Here is a 12,734-nt window from a genome sequence, read left to right as displayed (position 1 = left end):
TGTTTGTTCAGTCCTTAGCAAAATGGGGCCCTGCTCTTGACTGACCTCTAGACTGCACAATGATACTAATAATAAATACCAGGGAAATAAATGATGACTTAACACATTTGATATATTTCCTCCAATATCGAAGAGCAATATGAATATGTACACCAGCATGCTGTAAGCAGATTCTGATGTATGCTATATATTTTTAGCACAATGGCCTTGATCCAGGCATTTCTGACATCTTCTACTGTCTTTCATCATTTTGCAGTGAAGTTATGTAGGGTACTCTAGATTTGAGGTAGCTGTGGTCTAGTATTAAAATTAATGTTGTAAAAAATGTAGCTTAGTAGTACCCTTTAGACAACTGCTGTGCAAACAACTGTTTGTTAGAAAAAATAAATCACTGAATAGATGGCACAAATAACTTTTGTCCCAGTGTTCATATGTTGTGCTGTAAAATAAATGTTAAGTCTAGGAGAGAAATTTATTTCCTCTGCTGCCTATTGCTATGCTTTATTGTTTATAAACAATTGTTTTTATAAAAACTAATAACACAAAATAAGAATATTTATAATTCTATTGCTGTCACTCTTATGATAAACTTCTGCAAAAAACAGCTAAGGTAAATTCTGATGTGGTTGAGGGCCCACCAAGAAGTTAAATACTGGTACTGATTATAGCCATATTTCTTATGACCTCATGTGAAGGGAAGTTATGGGACAGAAAATACTGGGATTGGTAAAGGAAAAATACTGTTACTTCATTAAGCTGAGATCTAGTCAACATCTTAAATTGTCCTCATTCTTATTGTGTATTAAAATGGTGCTGAGAGGTTCCAACCAGGACTTGGCATTAGAGAGACACTGTAAGATTGTCTCCAATTTTGCACACAGTCAGTGCAGGAATAGAGAGAAAGGAATTAAATGTGGAGTAGTTTTACAATGGGCCATAAAACTGCTATTAATCTGTGGGTGGCATTTGCTAACAGTATAGTCTGAACTGGGAGAATTGAAAGGAGGAAGAGAAAAAAAAGAAGAGCAAGGATGGCAAAAAGGAAGTGCACTTAGCAGGAAGTGAAGTGAAGCTGAAGTGACTATAACTAACTGATCATTAAAAACATAATAATGTTGGGAAGAAAAGTACAGGAAGAAAAAAAATCATATACTGATATTGTCAGTGGGTGCCTGATAATTCTTGCTGAAGCTGCCTCAGCAGCTTCATGTGCCAACCTTGAGCATCATACAGAAGAGTGACTGCCTGTTACAGCAATCTTGATTTGGTTCAAGGGGAAGCATGTGTGCTTTGAGGATGTTTTATCTTCACCTGCCTTCAAATACAAAAGAAAGATGCTGTCAACATCTGTGCCAGTTTACAATTATTCCTACTAATAAACTTCTATTAGTCATCTTCAGATAACAGCAAAGAACAACCACCAAACAAAAAATGCAGTCATGATTAGAATTTCATGTACATAAAGATATGACTAGGATTTAGAACATACTTTTCAGGCATAGGAGTAAAGATATTCTCCCAAAACATCAGAGATTAAGAAAGCTATCAGCAGAGACCAACAGGAGTAGCAAAAAAAGCTGCCAAAAATGAATAAGACTCTTTACTCAGGCAACATGGCTAGGAAAGAAATTTGTAGATCTGGTGGACTTGCTAAGGTTGTTACATGAGAAGATGTTGCTTGACATCATGAGTGTTTTATCTGGACTACTAACACATTATCTTCCCTGGACTTAAAAGATCCAGCTCATCTCATATGCAGGCAAACTGCTCCAGCAGAGTTTTTTTTTTTCTTTAGATCATCACTTCAGTATCTCACCTTTAGCTTGCCAAGCTCATTTAGTACTGAGGCAAGACTTTTGTATATCATCCTTCAATCTGCATCTTTAAGAAGGATGTTGGAATTAAACCCGTGATGCCAGGCGTTGATGCTTTGGTCTCTGTCATGAACAATCATTCCTGGGTACATGGTAAAGGGTAGCCACTTGTTTGTGCAGTAAGTTGAAGGTAGTTTTGCCAACAGAGATACTTGAGTTGCTTGGAATTGCATTTAATCTGAAATGCTAATTAGTGTTGTCTTCTTTGTTATGCAACTAAAATCTATGGAAAGAGAATCATATCACATCTCTCAGTTGCAGCTGTAATTACTGTGGGAGGGTTAGAAGTCCCTGTGCGTTCATAGGCTTTGTGTGGTGTCTGTTCATAAAAGAAGTAATGATTCTTTCAGTAGCTACAGACCAGATTTCTTGAGCATTCCTTCAGTGCCCCATTGTTAATAATCAAAATTTTAAAAAATGCCCCATTGTTAATAATCAAAATTTTAAAAATGAATGGGATACGGTGCATGAAAAAGAGCCACCTGAGGTTTCACTGAAGAAGTTAGTTAGACTTGTGAGTAGAAAGAAACCTAAAAGATTGTTGGCCAAGCTGCTGTGAATGCTTTACTTATTTATATAAACCTATAGGCTGTGTATTCGTCTTCCACGAAATGTTAATTTTGTGTGCATACTCATGTCTTTGGAGAGATGAACACTTACAGGTTCAAACTGTGACTGGGCAAATGTACTGAAGACTAATCCATTGAGTACTCAGTTAACTCTTCAGTTAATGATGCCATCTCTAGTACAAGATGTTTCTGGACCACAGCTTCCCAGAGTTGGAAAGTATTCATGCTTGGCTGGTTTACCTTCCTTCTTTCATGACCATTATTAATGCTGAATCTTCATCCAGATGCTCACCCTTAAATAAACATCTCCTCCCTTCTAAATGAGACATCCTCCCAATATATTTCTCTTCCTTCCCAAATAGATGGGGATTTGGAAACAAATGCAGGAGAAATCACAGAACAATAAATGAAAGGAAGTAACGTCAAGTTGTGACAGGAAAAGTTATTGGATACTAGGAAACATTTATTCACAGAAAGGGTTGTCAGCATTAGAACAGGCAAGTTAACTCACTATTCCTGAAGGTATTTAAAGGATATGTAGATGTGACACCTGGGGACATGGTTTAGTAGTAGACTTGGCAACGCTATATTTACAATTGGACTCAATGATTTTAAGGGTTTTTTCCAAATGATTATTTCATGATTCTATGAAAGAAATGAGATGAATGAGAAGAAATAGCACAGAGCACTCTCCGTAGCAATGACCATTTGTGGAGCAAGAACTCTGGTCTGACTCAACACATCTATTTTCAAGGTGTAGCTATAAAGCCTTACCAACATAAGTTAACTTTTGCTTTTCGCAGGGATGGCAATACTTTGTTATTCCAAAAATGGTTCTAGTCGAACAGGGGCAGTAAACACTTCTCATGCCTGCAACAGGCACTGCAAAATTAAAGATAAATATAAAAGTTGCGCTGTGAATTCTCTTTGCTTTTGACAACAGGTAACTGCAGCAGGAAAACAGGCAATCATAATCGAACAGGAAGTGTCACAAGGAATTTCCATGGGGTCTGTAATTTTGCATCTACAGCAGTTGCACTTTTTGTGCTCCCAGGGTAATTTTTCGGTCTCTCTGCTGAGATGCAGATTTGGAGATCAGAAGCACCGCAGCCCTGGCTGCCAGGGTATCCTTGTGCTTTACAGACTGGGATTGGATTCAGGCAGTTTTACTCAGGGCCGAGAGCCAGGGCACTCAAACACCCACTGGGTTATCCTGTGTGGGCCGGGGACCAGAGCCGCTCAGCCGCCAAGACGTTCACTCTCCCACCTTCTGAGGCCGCCTCAGCCTCCCCGAGTGAAAGCGGCTGCCTCGTTGGGACGGGGCGGGACGGCCGCTGCCCGGGGCGGGCCAAAACCCGGCGGCTGCAGCGGCGACGGAGTGGGAGGAGAGAGAGGAGGAGAGGGAGGAGGAGAGGGAGGAGGTGACGAAGGAGGAGCCGGAGGAGCCGGCAGGGCGGTGCTGCGCCGAGCGCGGCGGCCCGGGCCCGCCCCCGCCGTCTGGGGGCCGCCGCTCCGCCCCGCTCGCCCGCCCGGCCCGCGGCTGCCGGGAGCGGCTCCATGCGCTCGTGCCGGCACTGCGCAGCCGCGGCGGAGCCGAGCCGGGAGGAGGAAGCGGCGCGCGGGGAGGGAGGCCGAGGCCGGCGGCGGTGGCGGCTCATGGCTCGGCGGGCGAGCGGGCGGCCGAGGCGTGCGGGCCGCTAGCGCTCCCCGAGGCGGCGGCTCCGAGGGGCGACGGGGCGAGGCGCCGCCGGCCCCTCCTGCGGCGGCGGCAGCTCCGGCTCCGGCTCCGTGTCGGGGGCGCGGCGGTGGCAGCTCCGGCTCCGCGCTGCCTCCCCGCGGGCGGGTGTTATGGCCCCTTGGGGGAGCGCAGAGGGCTCCCCGGCTTGGAGGTCAGCGCAGCTCCTGCTCCTCGTCGTCTCCTGCTGCGGTAGGTACCGGGCAGTGACGCCGCCCGTCCGCCTCCGTCTCGCGGGCCGGGAGGCGGCCGCGGGGGAGGGGGAACAAAGCGGCCTTTCTCCCGGCCGGCCTCGGCGGGGTCTCTGTAGCCTCTCAGGACCGTCGCCAGGCCCGGCTGGTGTCCTCGTACTTCCCTTCTCCGCCCCCAGCCCCGTCTCCTTCGAGCTCGACTGCTCCAGAACTCGCTCCGGGGATTTTTGTTTGTTTTGGTTGGGGGTTTTTTTGTGTTGGTAATTTATTTGTTTATTATTTGTGGGGGTTGACGGAAATCTCCTCTGGGAAGTCCTTAAAACTGAGGCCGGGATTCTGGGATTTGGCCCAGCTGCCCTCGGCTTGCTCTCCCGCAAATGTGCGTTGCCGGGAACTCCGGAGTTGGCGCGGGGCCGCACAAACAAGCCAGCCCCAAATCCTCTGAGTCACGAGTAATCGCTGCCTGTGGATAATGGGGATGGATGCTTGGGAGATGTTCCACGTCCGGCCAGCACGAACGAGGCCTGGTGTCGGGGGCAGGGCGGCCTCTCCGGGCCGCGGGGTCGGGGGCTGGCGCTGGTGATGAGTGTGTGACACATCAGCACAGGCCTGGAAGACCTTCCAGGGACCTTTGCTTCTGCTCAGCCTGTCTGCAGTTCATACCCGAATAGGATTTAATCCCTGGGTATAAACCCATCTTTAAACACAACTGCTAATGAAAAATATTTGTGTAGATTACTGAGATTGGTTTTTACATAATGAAGGTGGCCCAGTAACACATGACAGATCAGAACACAGATACCTGACAAAGAGAGTCATCTCATGTTTTCTCAGGGAGTTGTGTTTGTTTTATGAAGTCGAGCATAGGTTGTGTCCGTGGGCCTCAAGCAGGAGAAGCCGCCTTTGGCACGGAGCTGGGCATGTGCCTTGCCCTGAGGAGGACAGCGAAGAGGGGTCCTGCTTCAGCAGTTTCTGAAGTAGTTGCCTTTGCTCTAAACACGTGATTGAGCGTATGAAATTGGAATCTCTTTCACTGTTAAGAAAAGCAAGCTCAAGTCTGGAACATCAATATATTTCAGATTTGTCTGTGCAGAGTGCTTTGTCCAGCACATACTTCTGCCGCAACAATCAGTCCAAACTCTAAAAGTGTAGATGTACTACATAAACTTGTAGGAACATTTCCTATTTCGTATTTACATGAGAAGAAAAGTAAGGAAGGCTTCTTCAAACAGAGCTACAACTATGCCAGTACCTGTAACCAAATAGTTATGCTGGTAAAGTGTAATTTTTGAGCAGGTGTATTTGCATGAACAAAGTGGGGTACTGACCAGTCTTTTGAATCCATGCTAAGTCCAGCAAAAGAGTTTCATGTCAAAAGGTAAACTACAAGCCCAACTGAAAAGGAGTTAGTTAATGGTGGAGCAGGAAGTGGTAGCAAAAATCTCAAGTTTGGATATCTTAAGCTGTTTTTCTGTTTGCATACTTAATGTACTTGAGAAATTTAATTTCTGTGAAAAGGTTTTCTAACAAACTCAGTGTGCTGGTTTTATTATACTCATCACAAAACTGAAAATAAAAGTCAAAATTATAATTGTGATATTCCTCATCAGCCTGACCTAAATAAAACATTTTGAATTGTGATACTGTAGCTTATATGTTACTGTTAGCATTTCCCTTACAAAAACTTAAGTCACAAGCATAATTTTTAGTTAGAGAAAAACCAACCTAATAAAATTCTTTCTGAATAACATTTTTCATAGACCTTTAATCAAGACTTTTAAAAGTTCAGCCAAGAAGGCTTCCTAAGTTTCTTCTGCCTTTCTAAGAAACACGTCACCATCCGTTAATGCCACTGCCAGGAAGGAGAAGGTGCTTCTGATTTTGATCAGCATGCTGTGCCACTTCATCCCCATGAGGGATTACTTTCCCTTAACAGTTTTTGTTACAAATGTCTGAAGTTCTGACCAGTTTCACTACGCAAAGGAAAGGAACTTTCACCTCCCCAGGCTATAGTATCTAAAACAGAAGCAAGCACTTAAGTGTAGCCTTTTCTCTAGCTTTCATTTTGATTTCTCCCATTTATTTCTTTTGGGAGAAGGGAGTGAGACTGGGAACTATGTCCTATTAAACCATTTTACCTTCCTGTACAACTGCTTTTAGCTCTTCCAAACTAAACTAATTTAATACTGATGTGAATTTGATCAAGACACTGCTGTCAGCATAGCTCTGGACTGTAATGTTGATCCTGAGCAGAGCCTTCCAGATACCATTATGTTAAGGGTTTGAATGCAGTAGGCAGTACCTAAGGTAAATGCATGCTTGGAAAATCAATGGCTCATCACTTCGGTTGCCTTCCATTATGCAGTTGCACAGTTAAAATATCTAGAATTTTCTGCTAATTAAAATACTAAATTCACCAAGGTTGTTATGTGGGCATTGAGCTCTCCAGAGAATGTTTCTCTGTTTCCCTGTAGTTGGTGAATTTTTCAAACCTTTCTTCTGATGATGACTATAATTATAAAAATTTGAGAAGGAGGAATACTGATGAGTGAAATATTGGAATAGCACCGACTAACAAGAATTACAGCTTGGTGGGGCGTTGGGCAACGGTATTTTTTGGTTTATATTTCCAGCCTTCCTGTTGGCTTGAGAGTTTTATATCCAAGAAATAATTGGTTTTATGTGTCTCTATGTAATCCTGGCCTGGCTTTTACTGGGACAAATATTAAGACATTTCTGCTTATCTCAAAGGCCATAACAGTTATCTGAGTTTAAAACAGAACCATATGTTGTGCAAGTAATTTTTTTAGGGGAAAAAATGTTGTTTGAGAAATCAGTCCTGTTCTTGAGGGCAGTATTTTTCAAACCAAAGTTCCATGATTGATCAACTGGAAATTAAGTAAATCTTGGAATTGTAGAATCATGTAGGTTAGAAAAGACCTTCAAGATCAGAGTCCAACCACAAACCCAGCACTGCCAAGTCCATCGTTAAACCATGTCCCTGAATGACACATCTATACATGTTTAAAGTACCTCCAGGGATGCTGATCTAACTTACTTTCTTGCTAAAAAATGAGCTTAAGTTAGAGAACTGAATTTCTAATGTTACCATTTTGTTTGATTTTTATTTAACTCTTGATAGGATAATGGTTTATATCTAATTGGTACTGTGATGTAGCACTTTCAGGACCAGTTTGTAAGGGATTCGTGTTCAGGGCAGAGGCTGAGTTATGAAGAGTCTCTGAGGTGGGATAATGCAAAAACTAGGACATGCCTTCCTTTGGAATGAAGTCTGGAAGCATGGGTATTTGGCTTTCAAATTTCTGGAAATTCGAACTTTATGTAGTCTTAGCTATACTTGTCACCCAGTTACATTAATTTGAATTTCTGTCCCATTGACCAGAAGGCTACAGAAAATTTCTTTAAAGTTTTGTACAGTTGGTAGCAGTCAGTGCAGTGGTACAGTAGGTGAATCTCCCTGCTTCTGACTTCCGGATGTAAATGTGTGTCAGAAGAAAAATATTTACAGTAGTAGGACAGGGACACTAAAAGAGTTCCAAGGTAGAAATAGCGGCAGGAGAGGTCAGTCTTAATTATCCTTATCTCCAGGTTTGTTTTGGTTTAGTGAATACTTTCGGGAGCACTAGTGCCTGAGAAACATTAATGGACATCAGAAAATTATTATTCCCTAAAATTGTGATTGAAACAGTGTTTTATGTTAGACTACTGAGACTGTGCAATGCAATGCTATTGATATTATTTTTTCCTGTTAAAGAAAAACACAGTACACTTATATAAGTTTTAAAACATTTAGTTTTGGATTAGACCCATTCCAGGTTTCTGTGGTACAGATGTTGCTTGAAGTTAAAAAAAGGCTGTACATATAACTCATTCTTCATTCAGTTCTAAGGGAAGAAAAGTAAAATTGTCATAAAATTTCACTGGTCAGGACCCGAACTTTACTTGTGTGTCAGTTTGTTAATGATGGTATGAGATGAGGAAGAATAAATAGTTCTTTGGGTTCATTCACCTTGTTTGAAATAATAGCCTGAATCATGTAAGCAAATAAAGTCTGCCAGCTGGTTTATTCAGTTTTCTAAAGAATTTGAACTCTAAGTCCAGAACAGACTGTCCTAAAGGAATTGTTTGACTTAATAAATTATTGTATCTTAAACTCTTGAATGTCACTCTTTAGTGATGTTTTGTGATATACTGAACAGATGTATTTTGCTAAGTTGGAAATTGTATTATTGGCAAAACCACTGCATTTAATTTATTAGAACAGTTTTGTAGTCCGTTAAGAGAACAAGTCCTAATTTTAACACTGTAGAAATTTATATTGTCTAATAAGTTAGTCGTATGTCAGTTTGTCCAAGTATGTACATATTCAGCTGACCAGAGCCAATATTGCATCTATAGTCAAAAGGTCTGTGAGGTTATGTGAACAATATTTAAAGTGGCATTCATTTGAGGGGAGAAGAAAAAAATCCATAGCCTAAACAATGTCATAGCCAAAAGTTTGAAAATTGAATATAAGGTAGTTAGTGTGATTGTTATTATGCACTAAATGAGAACACGGTCAGCCACAGGAACAGCAGAGGTGTACTTGTAACCAGAATCATGACAGAAGCCATCTGACTCCATTCCTGTCATCAGAGCAAAGCATGTGATTAGCCTGGCTTTTTCATTTGTTTCTGTCATTGCTAGGAGAGGAAGAGCTCTACTGCATTAGTGTTGGAAGGACCCTACAGGTGAATCTCTTTGATTCCTTCACTTCAGTCACTCCTGGTTTAATATCAAATAGATGTTAACTGTCTCAATATTATTTTCAACTAAGCACTAAATATTTATCATTTGTTACTTGGTCTGGCTAAAACTTGCAATTATCAGTCTTGTGGTTTGTTAAGAGATCTCAAATTTTTAAACTTCAGGCCTTTGGTATGTTAGGTACATTCCTTCACATGTTATGTACCTCTTACCAGGTACCTCAAGTTTCCCAGGGTGTAGGCATTATTTCCATACTTATTAAGTATAATTCACTAATTTCCTTACAGGTTTTTAAAAAATTCATGAGTACTGTTTGTACTGTGTAAATAATGTAGTTTTGCTTTCTTAGATGTCTTGTCATTTTCTAGTTTTAGTGTTCCATTTGTACTGTCCCAGATAGTTAATGATTATGTTAAAATACTGGGACAGCTGAGATATCTAGCTAGGCAGTAATTGAGAGAGTGTGGTTTGTTGACAGCCTGGGATGTTTTTAGCTTGTATGCATTTCAGAATTACTAGCTGTGGAATTTTTGCAGTACCAGTTATTACTTCAGGTGTCTGTTGGTCGGCAAAATTCAGCTTCCATAATTTACATGGTTTTAAGAAAACACTGGGTACCAGTGCATTGGATGCTATAAAATTTGGTTGTCGATTTGAGTTCCTGTGTTTATCCCCTCAGTAGAAATAAATGCTCTGAGTAATTTATAGCAGGCTGTATGATACCATGCTCTGAAGAATTGTGTTGTTCTGACTACCTTATTTTTTTGTTTCCTTCACTTGATTTTTTGCTGCAGTTGTTACTTCACTGAGGCTTCATTATGCAAAGCTTTACAATTGCTTTGAAATATATAGTATTGATTATTGTGAATATCTAAGTTAAAACTACTAAATTCAGCAAAATTGAACAGTGCAAACACTTCAGAAAAGTAAGTTGTGGTTCAGACTTGTTTCTCTGAACAGATGCTTTAAATTTGGATATACTATAACTTTGGTACATTGTTATCATCATGGTGGTGTCTTCTTATCAAGGCTAGCACATTTAGTAGCTAGTTACTAGGGGGTTTTTTTTTCCAGCTATTCTATTTGACACTGAATTTAAAGTTATGAGGGAATTTCTATATATCTTTCTCAGCTATTTTGTGAGGAGCAACTTTTTGGAGCTAGTCAGGAAGTTAGCAAGCCTTCCCAAAATTAAGAAAGCTTACAAGTAGAGCATGTTTTGAAGGGGGGAAGGGAGCCACACGAAACCATTTGGTTTAGTACCTTGAGTTGTCATAAGATGGTCTCTCACTTAAGCATCTTGTGAGTTTTAGTACTTACAGGACTTTCCCAGATATATTTAGTTAGTTGTGGAATTTTTTGTTGTGCAAGAAACCTGAACTTGCTCACACTTAGTGAATTATAAATGCCACAAAGCAATGAAAGTGAACTAGTTGTGTTTCTCTGTGAGTGGAAAGTACATTTGAACTATGTATTGGGATGGGAACTGCATGCTTCACCCAGCTGATTTTGTCTAATTCATGACTACCCTTTGCTCAACCTCAGAGATGTTTCCTCTGTAAGTGGAAGCCCCTGGGACTGACTGGGTAACTAGAGCAGACATTCAAAGTCAGTTGTAGCCATAAAACAGTAGAGTGATTCTCTAACAAGCAGTGTGAGCACACTTAGGCATGTGGTGGAAGTCTATAATGAAGTTGCTTGTATTTAAAAGTTAAGAAAAAATTAGTCTGCTAGAGGCTCCTGTAACTTGGTTTTATTACTCCAGCTTTGTATGCACATTTTGGGAGATACAGATAAGTCCCTCTGAAAGCACGGAAGGATTGTGAGAACAGTCCTTTCATGGAAAACATAAGATTTTCCTTTAATTTATATCTAGTGTTACTAGAAATAAGTTTGTTCTAGTCAATGATGTCTCTTAAAAATTTAATGATCCTACCCATTTAATGAGCTGCTCCTTTAGAAAGAGCTCTTCAATAAGTGAAGGTAAGCAGTTTAGAACAGAAAAATGAAGTCTTGTTTGATGTGCCTCGTAGTGGGAAGGCATGCACTTATATTCATATGCTCTGACTTCTAGATTTTAGCTGTACATGAATTTTCATAAGACTTTGCCTAATGCCTTTTTTCCTATGCTTCACAAAGAGTATTACAATCCAGTGAATTAGTATACCCTGGTAGGGTGTTTTCCTTCTATGAAATTGTATGGAGTATCTCAAGTAAAAGCTTCCATTAAGGATACTGTAGTAAGTGGGACTGAGTAATGAATACATCCCATGCAGTAAACAAATGCATATATATATATATATGTGCTTCTCTTATCACATAGTTTTAAGTGGAGGCTTTAACCTCCCATTTCTTTTTTTTCCTGCACATAGAGTTCAACAGAGCAATTTTCAAACAGAAATTTATTCTCGAGTGCTAATTATTGTGCTTTTTTGTTTGTAATATTGTTGTATTTACTTCAGCCTGCTCTTGATATTACTAAACAATTACATTTTTCCATTTGCTCTCTTCTAAAGAAGTGCTCAGGGAGAGTGCGCAGGGATTTAACTCAAAATGTGTGTTTAAATCGTATGGAAATATTTGTAACTGGACTTGAGAGAATAAATGTTTCATTTTTTCCAGTTTATAATTTTTAAAAGTACGGAGAAAGAACATATGTCCTTTCCATGATCTAAACATCAATTAAAATAATCTGAGAGAGATGCCTACTCTTAAGTCAGGAAGATGAATGACAGCAGACACATGACTCTTGATTACAGCAACTTGCAGCTGGAAGCACTGACAGGGATGGATTTGGGTGACTGTGTAATTAGAAGAAATAGCTTCCCTTGTCAGGGCACCTCCCATTTGTCATGTTTCCTATCTAAAGGTACTGAACGAGCAGCCAGTTCCATGGCTAAAGTTCAGCTAGTGTCTGTGGTTGGAGAGATTCACGAAGACTGGAGAGCTGTGGTGGCAAGGGAGGGAAAGCCTGGAACGTCTTGTTAAGGCATGTTCACAGCTAAAGGTGGCAGAACTGTTCTTCAGAGTGGAATAGGAGGCCAAGATGTCTGCAAGAGCAGCTGTTTTTTAAGAAGTTGTGCAAGTAGAAGGGAGGAAAGGAACCAGCCTTTTATTTTGAGGGTGTTATGGTGGCTGAGTGAGCCACCATAATCAGTCTAAGAGGTTACTCTTACGGGCAAGCAAGAGAAGGGGTTTGAATGCAGGAAGAGCTTGGAAATTGTTTGAGATCTTGATCTCTGGCCTTCCAAGTATTCTCAGGCAGAGGGATGCTACAGGAACATTAGATTCCTGCATTTGACCTGTATTTTAGCAAATAAGTGAATAAACAAATAGAGATCTTTGAACATTTTGTAATTCAGCAAATGGCTTTCATCAATGTTTTTAAACATCCTTTTTTGCAGTCCCTTTTCTGGCTGATAACTGGCACTTGGCATTTCTGCACTCCAGCAGCTTTACTGCCGGATGTGCCTGGGAGCTGAATGTTTATGGAGTCCAGTTACTAATGACCTACCTCCCTGTTGTTGCTGATCCAGCTAATGCTGTTTCCAGTGCCTCTTGCCTAGGTGTTGTCTAGTTCATCTCACTTCAATTCCAG

At 41.0% G+C, this 12,734-nt stretch overlaps 1 protein-coding gene across 1 annotated transcript in view; it reads left to right on the top strand.

Moving 5' to 3' along the window:
- The first annotated feature begins 4,024 nt into the window (after window positions 1-4,024).
- The window catches only part of LRP12 (LDL receptor related protein 12), a 51,483-nt gene continuing 42,773 nt past the window's right edge, over window positions 4,025-12,734 (top strand). Inside the window, exon 1 of the mRNA XM_082285700.1 lies at window positions 4,025-4,370. Coding sequence (XP_082141826.1) covers window positions 4,292-4,370 — 79 coding nt within the window. The 5' untranslated portion in view covers window positions 4,025-4,291. The remainder of the gene's footprint in view (window positions 4,371-12,734) is intronic.

Source organism: Coloeus monedula (genome assembly GCF_965178545.1).
Source record: "Coloeus monedula genome assembly, chromosome: 1".
Taxonomy (NCBI): Eukaryota; Metazoa; Chordata; class Aves; order Passeriformes; family Corvidae; genus Coloeus; species Coloeus monedula.
This window is presented reverse-complemented; position numbering and strand designations above follow the sequence as displayed.